This window comes from Eubalaena glacialis, chromosome 4 (genome assembly GCF_028564815.1).
Source record: "Eubalaena glacialis isolate mEubGla1 chromosome 4, mEubGla1.1.hap2.+ XY, whole genome shotgun sequence".
Lineage (NCBI taxonomy): Eukaryota > Metazoa > Chordata > Mammalia > Artiodactyla > Balaenidae > Eubalaena > Eubalaena glacialis.
The window spans coordinates 12,157,762-12,172,719 of NC_083719.1; the positions used below are offsets into that span (position 1 = coordinate 12,157,762).

Genomic DNA, 14,958 nt, shown 5'->3' on the forward strand with positions numbered 1-14,958 from the left:
TGTTTTTCGACTAACCCAGCATTTGGATAGGCAGATAATCCTTAACGGGCTGTTGGTTTTTGGTTCCAGACACGTAGAGGTCCAGAGGCTGTAAAGCTCTCATACGCAGATATCCTGTGACGTTGGTAGGTGCAGGAAATGGATTTCCTGCCCTTTTCTTTTCATCATAGGAACTGAGGCGCTGAGTTTCCCGTCTATAAAGTGGGACTGACATCTGTCCCTCCCGTCTCACCGTGAGGCTGGGGGTTGACATCAGACACATAGGAGTGTGTGTCTAGTAGATGAAGCTTTTATGAGCTGCAGCATCATTGGTTTTATTAGTTCAGGAACCAAAACTGTGAACTTGTGGCTTTTCTGCTTCATAACTGGGTCAGTGTTTTCATTTGTGTACCTTCTGTGACATTGGCAACCAAGTTAAATCTTGGGGAATATAATATAAACAAACATCTGTGGAGTTGATTTTTAAGCTCCTTAAGGATCAGAGACTATATTCTTCTGAACTAATACTAATGGTTCTAAGATTTTTTTTTTAAACCTCCCTGGGAGGGGTCCTCATATGGATGATTGACACCTGCCTGTCACTGACTGTGACACACCACAGATTGGAAGATGCACCCCCATGCAGGGAGGTTTGCAAGTGAAAAGAAATTATTAAATTATTTAATGGAAAATAGGCCATCTTTACTTCACAAGTGATTTTTTCTTAAAATTATTTTATTTATTTATTTATTTGGTTGCTGTGGGTCTTCGTTGCTGCGCACGGGCTTTCTCTAGTTGCGGCGAGCAGAGGCTACTCTTCGTTGTGGTGCGCGGGCTTCTCATTGTGGTGGCTTCTCTTGTTGCGGAATGTGGGCTCTAGGCACGTGGGCTTCAGTAGTTGTGGCTCGCAGGCTCTAGAGCTCAGGCTCAGTAGTTGTGGCTCGCAGGCTTCAGTAGTTGTGGCTCGCGGGCTCTAGAGCGCAGGCTCAGTAGTTGTGGCGCACAGGCTTAGTTGCTCCACGGCATGTGGGATCTTCCCAGACCAGGGCTCGAACCCGTGTCCCCTGCATTGGCAGGCGATTCTTAACCACTGCGCCACCAGGGAAATCCCTCATAAGTGATTTTTGATGAAGTTCTAAAATTATCATGGTGAGTTTTCTGAAACTCTTCTGGGAAAGGGAAAAAGACAAAATGATTTTTTGCCCCTCTGTCTTAAAATTCAAGTTCAGGTTTAGGTAAGCTTTTTTTAGGACATGAATGAGGGCCTGTTTGGTGGATGAGCTTGCCGGCAGTTCCCTGGGGGTTCCTCATCAGCACCACCAGCTCGGGGGCATCTCTCATTGACAGTGGAGCAGTCACAGAGGCAGCCAGCACTTCGGCACACACCTGCAGCTTGTCATCACTCCTGGAGTGAACAGAATGGCCGCTTGCGCACCTGTTTACTCCCCCATGACTGTCTTAGGTGGGCTGATTTTGGATTCTACTTTTCACAGCCGTGCTGGAGCCTACCTTGCTCGCGTTGTGAGATACGATGAGCCCAGAGGGAGGACAGTCGAGCAGGGGTCATGGGCATTTAGTCTCCCTAATGAGCCACACACTATGTTGCATTTAAACTATTCAGAATGGTGGTCCAGAAAAATGTGAGATGCTGTTCTTTTTACCAAAAGTGAGGTGAATGTTTTAATACAAATATCATACTATATTTTTTAAAACTCACCTTTCTGTAATATGTTGATGTATAATATATTTTTTTAATCTTTGAGTATAATTGCTTTACATTGGTGTGTTAGTTTCTGCTTTATAACAAAGTGAATCAGCTATACATTTACATATATCCCCATATCTCCTCCCTCTTCCATCTCCCTCCCACCCTCCCTTATCCCACCTCTCTAGGTGGTCACAAAGCACCGAGCAGATCTCCCTGTGCTATGCAGCTGCTTCCCACTAGCTATCTATTTTACATTTGGTAGTGTATATAAGTCCATGCCACTCTCTCACTTTGTCCCAGCTTACCCTTCTCCCTCCCCGTGTCCTCAAGTCCATGCTCTGTGTCTGCGTCTTTATTCCTGTCCTGCCCCTGGGTTCCTCAGAACCATTTTTTTTTTTTTTTTTGATTCCATATATATGTGTTAGCATACGGTATTTATTTTTCTCTTTCTAACTTACTTCACTCTGTATGACAGACTCTAGGTCCATCCACTACAAATCACTACAAATAACTCAATTTCGTTTATTTTTATGGCTGAGTAATGTTGCATTGTATATATGTGCCACATCTTTATCCACTCATCTGTCGATGGACACTTAGGTTGCTTCCATGTCCCGGCTGTTGTAAATACAGCTGCATTGAACACGGTAGTACATGACTCTTTTTGAATTATGGTTTTCTCAGGGTATATGCCCAGTAGTGGGATTGCTGTGTCATATAGCAGTTCTATTTTTAGTTTTTTAAGGAACCTCCATACTGTTCTCCATAGTGGCTGTATCAATTTACATTCCCACCAACAGTGCAGGAGGGTTCCCTTTTCTCCACACCCTCTCCAGCATTTATTGTTTGTAGATTTTTGATGATGGCCATTCTGACTGGTGTGAGGTGATATCTCATTGTAGTTTTGATTTGCATTTCTCTAATGATTAGTGATGTTGAACATCCTTTCATGGCAATCTGTATATCTTCTTTGGAGAAATGTCTGTTTAGGTCTTCTGCCCATTTTTGGATTGAGTTGTTTGTTTTTTTGATATTGAGGTGCATGAGCTGCTTGTAAATTTTGGAGATTAATCCTTTGTCAGTTGCTTCATTTGCAAGTATTTTCTCCCATTCTGAGGGTTGTCTTTTGGTCTTGTTTATTATGGTTTCCTTTGCTGTGCAAAAGCTTTTAAGTTTCATTAGGTCCCATTTGTTTATTTTTGTTTTTATTTCCATTTCTCTAGGAGGTGGGTCAAAAAGGATCTTGCTGTGATTTATGTCATAGAGTGTTCTGCCTATGTTTTCCTCTAAGAGTTTGATAGTGTCTGGCCTTACATTTAGGTCTTTAATCCATTTTGAGTTTATTTTTGTGTACGGTGTTAGGGAGTGTTCTAATTTTATTTTTTTAAATGTAGCTGTCCAGTTTTCCCAGCACCACTTATTGAAGAGGCTGTCTTTTCTCCATTGTATATTCTTGCCTCCTTTATCAAAGATAAGCTGACCATATGTGCCTGGGTTTATCTCTGGGCTTTCTATCCTGTTCCATTGATCTATATTTCTGTTTTTGTGCCAGTACCATGCTATCTTGATTACTGTAGCTTTGTAGTATAGTCTAAAGCCTGGGAGCCTGATTCCTCCAGGTCCGTTTTTCTTTCTCAAGATTGCTTTGGCTATTCGGGGTGTTTTGTGTTTCCATACAAATTGTGAAATTTTTTGTTCTACTTCTGTGAAAAGTGCCATTGGTAGTTTGACAGAGATTGCACTGAATCTGTAGATTGCTTTGTGTAGTATAGTCATTTTCACAATGTTGTTTCTTCCAATCCAAGAACATGGTATATCTCTCCATCTGTTGGTATCATCTTTAATTTCTTTCATCAGTGTCTTATAGTTTTCTGTATACAGGTCTTTTGTGTCCTTAGGTAGGTTTATTCCTATGTATTTTTTTCTTTTTGTTGCATTGGTAAATGGGAGTATTTCCTTAATTTCTCTTTCTGATTTTTCATCATTAGTGTATAGGAATGCAAGAGATTGCTGTGCATTAATTTTGTATCCTGCTACTTTACCAAATTCATTGATTAGCTCTAGTAGTTTTCTGGTAGCATCTTTAGGATTCTCTATGTATCGTATCATGTCATCTGCAAACAGTGACAGTTTTACTTCTTCTTTGGCGATTTGGATTCCTGTTATTTCTTTTTCTTCTCCGATTGCTGTGGCTAAAACTTCCAAAACTGTGGTGAATAATAGTGGTGAGAGTGGACAACCTTGTCTTGTTCTTCATCTTAGAGGAAATGGTTTCAGTTTTTCACCATTGAGAACAATGTTGGCTGTGGGTTTGTCATATATGGCCTTTATTATGTTGAGGTAAGTTCCCTCTATGCCTACTTTCTGGAGGGTTTTTATCATAAATGAGTGTTGAATTTTGTCGAAAGCTTTTTCTGCATCTATTGAGATGATCATATGGTGTTTCTCCTTCAATTTGTTAATATAGTTTATCACATTGATTTGCGTATATTGAAGAATCCTTGCATTCCTGGGATAAACCCCACTTGATCATGGTGTATGATCCTTTTGATGTGCTGTTGGATTCTGTTTGCTAGTATTTTGTTGAGGATTTTTGCATCTGTGTTCATCAGTGATATTGGCCTGTAGTTTTCTTTCTTTGTGATATCTTTGTCTGGTTTTGCTATCAGGGTGATGGTGGCCTCATAGAATGAGTTTGGGAGTGTTTCTTCCTCTGCTATATTTTGGAAGAGTTTGAGAAGGATAGGTGTTAGCTCTTCTCTAAATGTTTGATAGAGCTCTTCTCTAAATGTTTGATAGAATTCGCCTGTGAATCCATCTGGTCCTGGGCTTTTGTTTGTTGGAAGATTTTTAATCACAGTCTCAATTTCAGTGCCTGTGATCGGTCTGTTTATATTTTCTATTTCTTCCTGGTTCAGTCTCTGAAGGTTGTGCTTTTCTTAGAATTTGTCCATTTCTTCCAGGTTGTTCATTTTATTGGCATATAGTTGCTTGAAGTAATCTCTCCTGATCCTTTGTATTTCTGCAGTGTCAGTTGTTACTTCTCCTTTTTCATTTCTAAGTCTGTTGATGTGAGTCTCCTCCCTTTTTTTCTTCATGAGTCTGGTTAGTGGTTTATCAATTTTGTGGATCTTCTCAAAGAACCAGGTTTTAGATTTATTGATCTTTGCTATTGTTTCCTTCATTTCTTTTTCATTTATTAATTTAATTTAATTAATTAATTTATTTGTTTATTTATGGCTGTTTTGGGTCTTCGTTTCTGTGCGAGGGCTTTCTCTAGTTGCAGCAAGTAGGGGCCACTCTTCATCGCAGTGCACGGACCTCTCACTATCGCGGCCTCTCTTGTTGCGGAGCACAGGCTCCAGACGCGCAGGCTCAGCAATTGTGGCTCATGGGCCTAGTTGCTCCGCGGCATGTGAGAATCTTCCCAGACCAGGGCTTGAACCTGTGTCCCCTGCATTGGCAGGCAGATTCTCAACCACTGCGCCACCAGGGAAGCCCTTTTTCATTTATTTCTGATCTGATCTTTATGATTTCTTTCCTTCTGCTAACTTTGGGGTTTTGTTTTTTCTTCTTTCTCTAATTGCTTTAGGTGTAAGCTTAGGTTGTTTATTTGAGATGCTTCTTGTTTCTTGAGGTAGGATTGTATTGCTATAAACTTTCCTCTTAGAACTGCTTTTGCTGCATCCCATAAGTTTTGGGTCATCGTGTTTTCATTGTCATTTGTTTCTAGGTATTTTTTGATTTCCTCTTTGATTTCTTCAGTGATTTCTTGGTTATTTAGTAGTGTATTGTTTAGCCTCCATGTGTTCATATTTTTTACACATTTTTTTCCTGTAATTGATATCTAGTCTCATAGCGTTGTGGTCAGAAAAGATACTTGATACGATTTCAGTGTTCTTAAATTTACCAAGGCTTGATTTGTGACCCAAGATATGATCTATCCTGGAGAATGTTCCATGAGCACTTGAGAAGAAAGTGTATTCTGTTGTTTTCGGATGGAATGTCCTATAAATATAAATTAAGTCCATCATGTTTAATGTATCATTTAAAGCTTGTGTTTCCTTATTTATTTTCATTTTGAATTATCTGTCCATTGTTGAAAGTGGGTGTTAAAATCCCGTGCTATGATTGTGTTACTGTCGATTTCCCCTTTATGGCTGTTAGCATTTGCCTTATTTATTGAGTTGCTCCTATGTTGGGTGCATAAATATTTACAGTTATATCTTCTGCTTGGATTGATCACTTGATCATTATGTAATGTCCTTCTTTGTCTCTTGTAAGTCTTTATTTTAAAATCTGTTTTTTCTGATATGAGAATTGCTACTCCAGCTTTCTTTTGATTTCCATTTGCATGGAATATCTTTTCCCATCCCCTCACTTTCAGTCTGTATGTGTCCCTAGGTCTGAATTGCCTCTCTTGTAGACAGCATATATTCGTGTCTTGTTTTTGTATCCATTCAGGCAGTCTGTGTCTTTTGGTTGGAGCATTTAATCCATTTACATTTAAGGTAATTATCGATATGTATGTTCCCATTACCATTTTCTTAATTGATTTGGGTTTGTTATTGTAGGTCTTTTCCTTCTCTTGTGTTTCCTGCTTAGAGAAGTTCCTTTAGCATTTGTTGTAAAGCTGGTTTGGTGGTGCTGAATTCTCTTAGCTTTTGCTTGTCTGAAAAGCTTTTGACTTCTCCATCAAATCTGAATGAGATCCTTGCTGGGTAGAGTAATCTTGGTTGTAGGTTTTTCTCTTTCATCACTTTATCCTGCCACTCCCTTCTGACCTGCCGAGTTTCTGCTGAAAAATCAGCTGATAACCTTATGGGGATTCCTTTGTATGTTATTTTTTGTTTTTCCCTTGCTGCTTTTAATATTTTTTCTTTGTATTTAATTTTTGTTAGTTTGATTAATATGTGTCTTGGTGTGTTTTTCCTAGGGTTTATCCTGTTTGGGATTCTCTGTGCTTCCTGGACTTGGGTGACTATTTCCTTTCCCATGTTAGGGAAGTTTTCAACTATAATCTCTTCAAATACTTTCTCAGACCCTTTCTTTTTCTCTTCTTCTTCTGGGACCCCTATAATTCAAATGTTGGTGCGTTTAGTGTTGTTGCATTGGTCTCTGAGACTGTCTTCAATTCTTTTCATTCTTTTTTCTATATTCTGCTCTGTGGTAGTTATTTCCACTATTTTATCTTCCAGGTCACTTATCCGTTCTTCTGCCTCAGTTATTCTGCTATTGATTCCTTCTAGAGAATTTTAAATTTCATTTATTGTGTTGTTCATCATTGTTTGTTTGCTCTTTAGTTCTTCTAGGTCCTTGTTAAACGTTTCTTGTATTTTCTCCATTCTGTTTCCAAGATTTGGATCATCTTTACTATCATCACTCTGAATTCTTTTTCAGGTAGACTGCCTATTTCCTCTTCATTCGTTTGGTCTGGTGGGTTTTTACCTTGCTCCTTCATCTGCTGTGTATTTCTCTGTCTTCTCATGTTGCTTAACTTACTGTGTTTGGGGTCTGCTTTTCACAGACTGCAGGTTTGTAGTTCCCGTTGTTTTTGGTGTCTTCCCCCAGTGGCTGAGGTTGGTTCAGTGGGCTGTGTAGGCTTCCTGGTGGAGGGGACTAGTGCCTGTGTTCTGGTGGATGAGGCTAGATCTTGTCTTTCTGGTGGGCAGGACCGTGTCTGGTGGTGTGTTTTGGGGTTTCTGTGACCTTACTATGATTTTAGGCAGCCTCTCTGCTAATGGGTGGGTTTGTGTTCCTGTCTTGCTAGTTGTTTGGCATAGGGTGTCCAGCACTGTAGCTTGCTGGTTGTTGTGTGGAGCTGGGTCTTAGCGTTGAGATGGAGTTCTCTGGGAGAGCTTTTGCCGTTTGTTATTACATGGAGCCGGGAGGTCTCTGGTGGACCAATGTCCTAAACTCGGCTCTTCCACCTCAGAGGCTCAGGCTTGACACCTGGCTGGAGCACCAAGACCCTGTCAGCCACATGGCTCAGAAGAAAATTGAGAAAAAAAGAAAGAAAGAAAAAACTAAAATAAAATAAAGTCTTTAAGATAAAAAATTTTAAAAAATTATTAAAAATAAAAAAATTAAAAATTAAAAAAAAAAGAAAAAAAATGGACAGACAGAACCCTCGACAAATGGTAAAAGCAAAGTTATGCAGACAGAATCACACCAAGAAGCATACACATACACACTGACAAAAAGAGAAAAAGGAAAAGAAAGTATATATCTTTTGGGAAGTCCGAGGTCTTCTGCCAGCATTCAGTAGGTGTTCTGTAGGAGATGTCCACATGTAGATGTATTTCTGATGTATTTGTGGGGAGGATGGTGATCTCCATGTCTTACTCCTCCACCATCCTGAAGGTCTCTCTTATATTGTTTATCAAGGAGATTGATTCTGTTTTGAAAGGAATGAAAGATGTTGGGAAATAAAAAATACTGCAGTTGTTACTGGTCTTATCTTGGGGTCAAGAGGTATTCCAAAAATACTAAAGCCAATGATTTTTCCCTAAAATTACTGTCTGGTATTTTAGAAGATTACTTCATAATGTCGTTCTACCATTTACAACAATACTGCTTCTCACTTTTTTTGTTTTTTCAGTGTTTAAGTTTTTTACTCTCCACACGTAATACAATTCTTCAGCTAAAACAAGAGTAATGAGACAAAATGGTTCTGAAAAGTACAATAGAAAAATATTGTCCACTGGTTTATTTTTCCAAATGAGTAATAGGCTATTTACAAATAAGTAGATCTCCAATGATGTATATTAAAATGGCAAATGGTATTACTGTTTGATATCTAAACAAATAAAAAATTTACTGCTTCTCACTTTTAATAGTACCTTTCATTCCTTCTGATATTTTTATTATTTAGAAAGAAGTAAAACCACTAGTTTGAAAAATTATGCAAGTTCTTATCAGGGCGAAGGGCCCAATTGTGACATGCTTGCATGGTCCCTTCGTCTTTATATAAGCTCTTTGAGCCTCAGTATCTTTCATGATAAAGCCGGCGTGAGGAAATCTCCTAACAGGATCATTGTGATGATCAGATCAGAACGCGTGTGTCAGGCACTCGATGCCATACCTAGCATGTGTCAGCTGTGATGTAGTGTTGTTCCTATTTAAAACCTGGGTTATTGGATTTATAAATAATTTAACATCTTCCCGGGCTTCGTAACTTAACAGTACATGTGGGTCAGTTTAAGTGTTCAGAATCAGCATTTAGTTTCATTACTGTTTAGAGGAACTGTTAATCATTCTAGGACATGGTAAAGACCCGTGTTGGTAAAAATGTGTTTTTAAAATGCCAACATCTTCTGCTGAATATGTTTTTGGTATTCTAAAAGTGAAGAATTTGGTTTTCTGTTGTTTGTTTGCTTGCTTGCTTTTTTTTTTTTTTTTTTTTTTGCTTGCTTTTTCATTTACCTCTGCTGACAAGGTAAATAATTAAGATGAGAAAATAGTTGTTTCATGTTGTGGCTTGAATTTTGAGATCTTATTGCTGTACTGCTAGAAACAGATGACCAGAACTGTAAAACTAAATGAAGCATACACTTGGGAAAACAAAATTTTATTTCTCTGTGTTCTTTTCTGAAAACCCTAATAGAAGTAATAAAATAAATATAGTAGTTTCACCAGAAATGTTCAGTGATCCCCAGCAGACTTCCTTAGGATTGTATATGTGTTCATGAGAAGTGTTTCTGCCTTCCTGTCAAAGGCCAGTCACGTGAGATTTGTGCTTAGTGTGTAATGTAATTTTTCTAAAGTTCTTAAGCTAATTTAGTTCTATTTGAAAATTCATGTGTGCCAATCTCTCCCTCTCTGTCTCTCTTTTTTTCTTTTGTGTGTGTGTGGCTTTGTGTGAGAGAGTGGGGAAGCTTGACCACAGGGGTCAGGTACTGCCCTTGAGAGGGGAAGGTGCCCTGGATCCCAGATTATATAAAGTAGCCATCAGCGCAGAGTTTGAAGAACATTCCTGTCTTTTCCCTTTCATGAGTTAAAGCCCAATTTGGTTGGTAGCAAAGAGAGAGCTGAGAGTGCAGGGGAGGGAAGGAGAGGGGACAGTGTGGAGGAGAGAGAGAGAGGGAGACAGAGAAAGAGAGAGGGCGTGAGGAGGTGGTTTTTTTTTTTTTTAATATTTATTTATTTATTTGGTTGTGCCGGGTCATAGTTGCAGCACTTGGGCTCCTTAGTTGTGGCCGGCGGGCTCCTTAGTTGTGGCTGGCAAGCTCCTTAGTTGCGGGCGGCAAGCTCCTTAGCTGCAGCATGAATGTGGGATTTAGTTCCCTGACCAAGGATCGGAAGCTGGGCCCCTTGCATTGGGAGCGCAGAGTCTTATTCACTGTGCCACCAGGGAAGTCCCCGGAGGTGGGAGTTTAAGGTGATAGAAGCACGTATACATGAAACCTTTTTTTCTCTCCAAACATGAAACTGAATAAAAGAGGGAACAAACACTGGAAGAAAGAGCCAAGGCCTTCTGTGATACCTTCCATGTGGTGTGCAAAACTCAAACTTTGTCGCCGGCATCCTGGGAGGGATGGCATTGCCGCCTGTCTCAGGGGAGCCAGGGGCGCCGGCCTTTCACGGGGTCCTGCCGGGCCAGGAGGGCTGGGGGCACAGCTTCGCGAGAGTGGGTGGGTGGCTGGGCTGCGATGCGGGGCGCCCAGTGGCCCGTAGAGCCCTGTTTCCTCTTGTTTCTCTCTGAGCCTCTTCCACATGTTTGTTTCCAGGTGGCAGAGATAAGCGCGGGGGTCCCATCCTAACCTTCCCGGCCCGCAGCAATCATGACAGGATACGGCAGGAGGACCTCCGGAGGCTCATTTCCTACCTGGCCTGTATCCCCAGGTGAGTCCCGCGTGGTCGTGGCTGGTCCCCGTCCCAGAGGTGCAGCGCTGCACACACTCCCCAGAAAACAGCCCACAGGAGCCTGGATTCTAAGCAAAGTGCTGTGAAGTTAAAATCATGACCTTTCTCCTTATTTTCCTGTTGTGACCCTCCTGGGTGCGGGGCCGAGAAGGGCAGTGTTCTGAGTGAGGAGCCTTGTGTGGTGACGATGGGGGTGGCTTGGCCACTGGGCCGGGACCTTGGGATGTGGTGCCCGAGGCGGAGCTAGAGCAGAGACGATCCTGATAACCGAGGCCCGGAGGCCCGGTGGGCCGGAGGCTCACCAAGGAGTGTGGTTTCCGAGAGGACCTTCTGGCTCCATGCTGCGCTTCAGTTCTTGGAAAGTATTTGGTTGATTTGTAGCGTGAACTTTGCAGGGCATTCAGAATCCCTACCAGCTAATGTGCCAGGACATTGAGTGTGGGAACTCTCATTCAGTCTGCGACCCGCTAGTGACAGCCAGGGGGATTTTTAGCGTAGACGCCGAGGAACACAAGGAACAGGCAAGGCTTTATTTTCTGGAGAGCCCTGAAGTGAGGAACAGTTAACAGCAGTTGGCCAGTGTGTATACTTGAGGAGTCTGGCACCTTCGCTTCTGCTCTAGAAACATATTACTGAGGTTTTACCTACAGAGTGAGCTGACAACTGGTAGAGGAAACCCTCCCCTTCCCCCCACATTAACATCTCCATTTAATGGTTAAGATTAATTTTTGGAAAACAAAATACTGCTCTGATATAATCCAAGCATACAGCCAGGCCTGGTGTAAGAGGTGGCTGTGTGCCGGGGGTTGGAGCGGGACCCCCTGTGAGGAAGAGGTACTCTCACCCCAGAAGGGGGTGTGCTAAAGCAGGGCACGACTGACGTGCGACAGTGAAGAGGGATTTCCTAGGAGACTAAACGAGCGCGTGAAAAAGGACGCTTGGTCGTAATATAGACTAAAGAGTAACCGTAAGGAACATGTTGTGCAAGAAAATAATAAAAGATGGTCCAGCGTAATGGATTCTAAAGTTTGAGGTAAGTGTAGCAGATCGCCCACGGTGCAGGGCTTGTGACTCTCCCCCGACCTCTTTGGGTTGACACCAGCCAGGGAAACAGCACTGTCCTCTGGCAACCCATACTCACTGTGGCTGAGGAAGGTCAGCTTTGGTGTCGATGGTCTGAGCTTCAGAGGGAGTTCTTGGGTTTTTCTGTAGGGTATCCTTTGTGGGAAAGCTATTACATCAAATCATCAGTAACATATTAACGGGCCCCTGCTTAAATATGTGGAAAAGTTTTCCCTTTCCTCTTACTGTGATATTTTCTTGGCCTGTTGAACTGTTGAAATCACAGAGTTGGAAAGAGTTTTAGAAGTTATTTACTACTCACTGTCACTTATAAATAACAACATAGTTTACAGCCATTACTTACTGAGCTCTTACTATGTACCATGTGCTGTGCTAATGATGAAAAAGAAATAGATACAGATGATGATGTGAAAAAACAAATCCCTGCCATCCATAATGATGCTTGGTGTATAGTTTAATGAAACACAAGTTGAATTTCACCCAGGTGATCTTTTAGAAAACATTTACATCGTTGGAATTCTGTGTATAACTTTGGCAACTTGCTTTCTGGTTTTGAAATCCATATTGATTATAAATATAAAAAAATTACTTTTCTTTTCATTGATATCATAAAAAAATCGATTCAGGTATATTTTGAATCATCTGGATGACCTACTTTAAAAAAAAAAAACACAAAACTTTGTCCTGGGAATCGTGAGTGTAAACAAAACTAGAGAGAAGCAAACACCCATGGGCCCATCATCCAGCTCCAACGATTATTGGATTCTGCTAATCTTGTCTACTTTCCCAAGAAAATATAGCAAATCCCAAATATTCTCTCATTTCTCTCATAAGTTCTTCAGTGTGTAGAGTGACCCTCCAAGCACTGAGCACAGTCAGTTCATTTCATTGCCTGGATTTGCTTTTGTATTTACAATTTCAAGTGACAGGCAATGCCAGTTTCTTGTTCTTGGTTAATGAGTAAATGAGAGAGATGGGATTAATTTGTATGTAAATGATGCGTTTGCCAAGTGATAGTGGAGGAAGGTTTCACAGTGGTCCAAATAGAAGTGGCCACAAAAAGAGTCCTCTCCAGGTCCACCGCAGGTCCTGCAGCGACTGACAGAGAGCCTCAGTGCCTCCAGGGAGCCTGCAGAGGAGGGAGCGCTCTGGTTTAGCCAAACAATGGGATCGTTGATCATCGTCAGGAGATTAATGGTGTGTGAATTTTTTGGGACTTGTGGGTTCGCTTGTTCTTATTTCTGAGTCTACACTTTGTTGTTACAGTTTCAGAATGAAATACACAGTCCTGGGCAGTGGGAGGGGCAGGGGGAGGGTGTCCTGTGGGACTCCTTTCTCTGTCCACCACTGTCGATGTTTTCTGTGATGTGATGGTAGCCTTGGCTGCCCCTCAGCCAGACAGTTACAGGGCTACACATTCCCGGATTTGGAGAAGTGTGCCATCCGGGAAAGCTTGGGGGTCAGAGTCAGACGGACTGACCTGCTTACTTAATTTTACGGGTTTTCTGATCTACGAGATGTGATAGTAATCTGTACTTCTCGGATCACTGTATTAAGTAAGATTATTTATGTACACGCCCAGCACAGTGTCTGACTCATGGTAGCTGTCTCAGAAGTAGTACAGTAATGTCCATCTTTCATATTTGCTCTTCGACTTTCCTTGAGTTTTCTTTCTGCCATGTGTTCTAGAACCAGATCATCTTGTCTGTTTTTTTCTGCATGGCCTCCTGATTGTCTTTGCCTCTTAAAATGTGGCCCCCAGAGTTAAACATAATGTGATCTGAGAGTGGTGACTAGTTTTGAGTACTGTTGTTTGGGCCACCTTCCCTCCCCTCTCCCTTCCTTAAAAAAAAAAAAAAAAAAATTAGAATAATAGATTGGTTTTCATATGATTAATTTGCAAGGGAACTTTTCCTTAAATGTGTAGGAGAAAAGTCATAGTGGAACTTCTTCATGGTGTAATTGGGACTCCTGCACAGAAATGATAATCACGTTAGTCTTGGTGCATCTCTAGGTGTTTATGGCTCTTTTGAATTATACTTATTATGTTCTAGAACGTTTTGGCTTCTTTAGAATGATTTATAGCAACTAAATGGATAAACCACTCTGACTCTCTTTTGTCACCAATGAAATAATGTGAAACTTTTGAGTTGATTCATTCATGGACGTTCATATAAAAAGTTCATCTAGGAACTGAAGAAAGGAGAGTTTCTCTTTTTTAGAGACCTGAATTGAAAAAGGACCTTAGTTTTATCTACATTTTTAAAAATCTCACAGGTAAAATGAGGCTCTTAGGTAAAACTGCTAAAATACCTGGTTAATAAGTCACACTTTCCAGTGAGCAGTGTCTTGAAGGAAGAGCGTGGCACGGAGCCCTTCTGTAGCAGCTGTACTTGTTCATTAGATGCTCAGAAATAGAGCTGGCTTTGGTAATGTTTGCAAGTCACTGCTTTCTTAATAATGCGTGGCTTTTAACTCGATAAAGACAGATGGGTGCGAAGGATGTGCACTCCCAGCCCAGTTGGTGTGCTGCTTGCTTTACTTGGAAGTCACCGGTGGGAACAGTTGGATGGCGGAGGCAGGTGACTGGTTAATCCTTCCGTAAACGGTGTAAGCTCAGGGCACCTTTTGCTTGTGTCTCTCTCCAGCTTGTTCCTCTTGTTAAGCCTGGAGTTATTCAGGATTCCTTCTAAGCCCCGTCAAGTGGAGGGGCTTTGTAGTTTTGTGTACACACTGTGTAGGGCTATGTGAGGAGAAAGGCTGCCAGAGAATTTACCTTGGTAGGGGAAGACCGATGCTTAGAGCGCAGGCACCAAACAGCAGCTCATACAAGAGCAGAACCTGCTGCTGGACAGCCTCCTGTCTTTGGTGGACGGCAGCAGAACGTGCGAGTCTGGAGCAGACGGTCCCAGCTGGGCAGCAGGCATCCGACGCCCTCCCGCTCCGGCAGGCCCAGCCCCAAGGAGCTCTGGAGCCCAGAAGTTTCTACCGAATGGACTCTTGCAGGATGGCAAGCTCCTTTAGAACCCGAGGAAGTTCAGAATGCTGCATTTCAGTGACTTGGGGGATCTTAGGAAACATTTCTGGGAGTGCCCAGCTACCTCTAAGGATTTGTGAAGGAGACCCGAGACACTCCCTGGATCGTGGCCCAGGACCTACTTGAGACAGGAGGAGTGATAGCACGAGGAGTGTTGAGCCAAGTGTTAACTGTTTTTCGGTTCATGTTCATACGGAAGTTGATCAGATCACTCCTCGCAGCTTTCCACACTGGGGTGATAAGCCGGTGTGTTGGATCAGTCTGTTTTCTCCTTAGGGCTTTCAGG

General features: G+C 41.8%; 1 protein-coding gene across 4 annotated transcripts in view; it reads left to right on the forward strand.

The window, feature by feature from the left end:
• TRIO (trio Rho guanine nucleotide exchange factor) overlaps nucleotides 1-14,958 on the forward strand; it is a 370,516-nt gene that overhangs the window by 135,166 nt on the left and 220,392 nt on the right. For all 4 annotated transcript variants that reach the window (XM_061189136.1, XM_061189139.1, XM_061189138.1 and 1 more), the window contains exon 3: nucleotides 10,417-10,531. In XM_061189136.1, coding sequence (XP_061045119.1) covers nucleotides 10,417-10,531 — 115 coding nt within the window. The remainder of the gene's footprint in view (nucleotides 1-10,416; nucleotides 10,532-14,958) is intronic.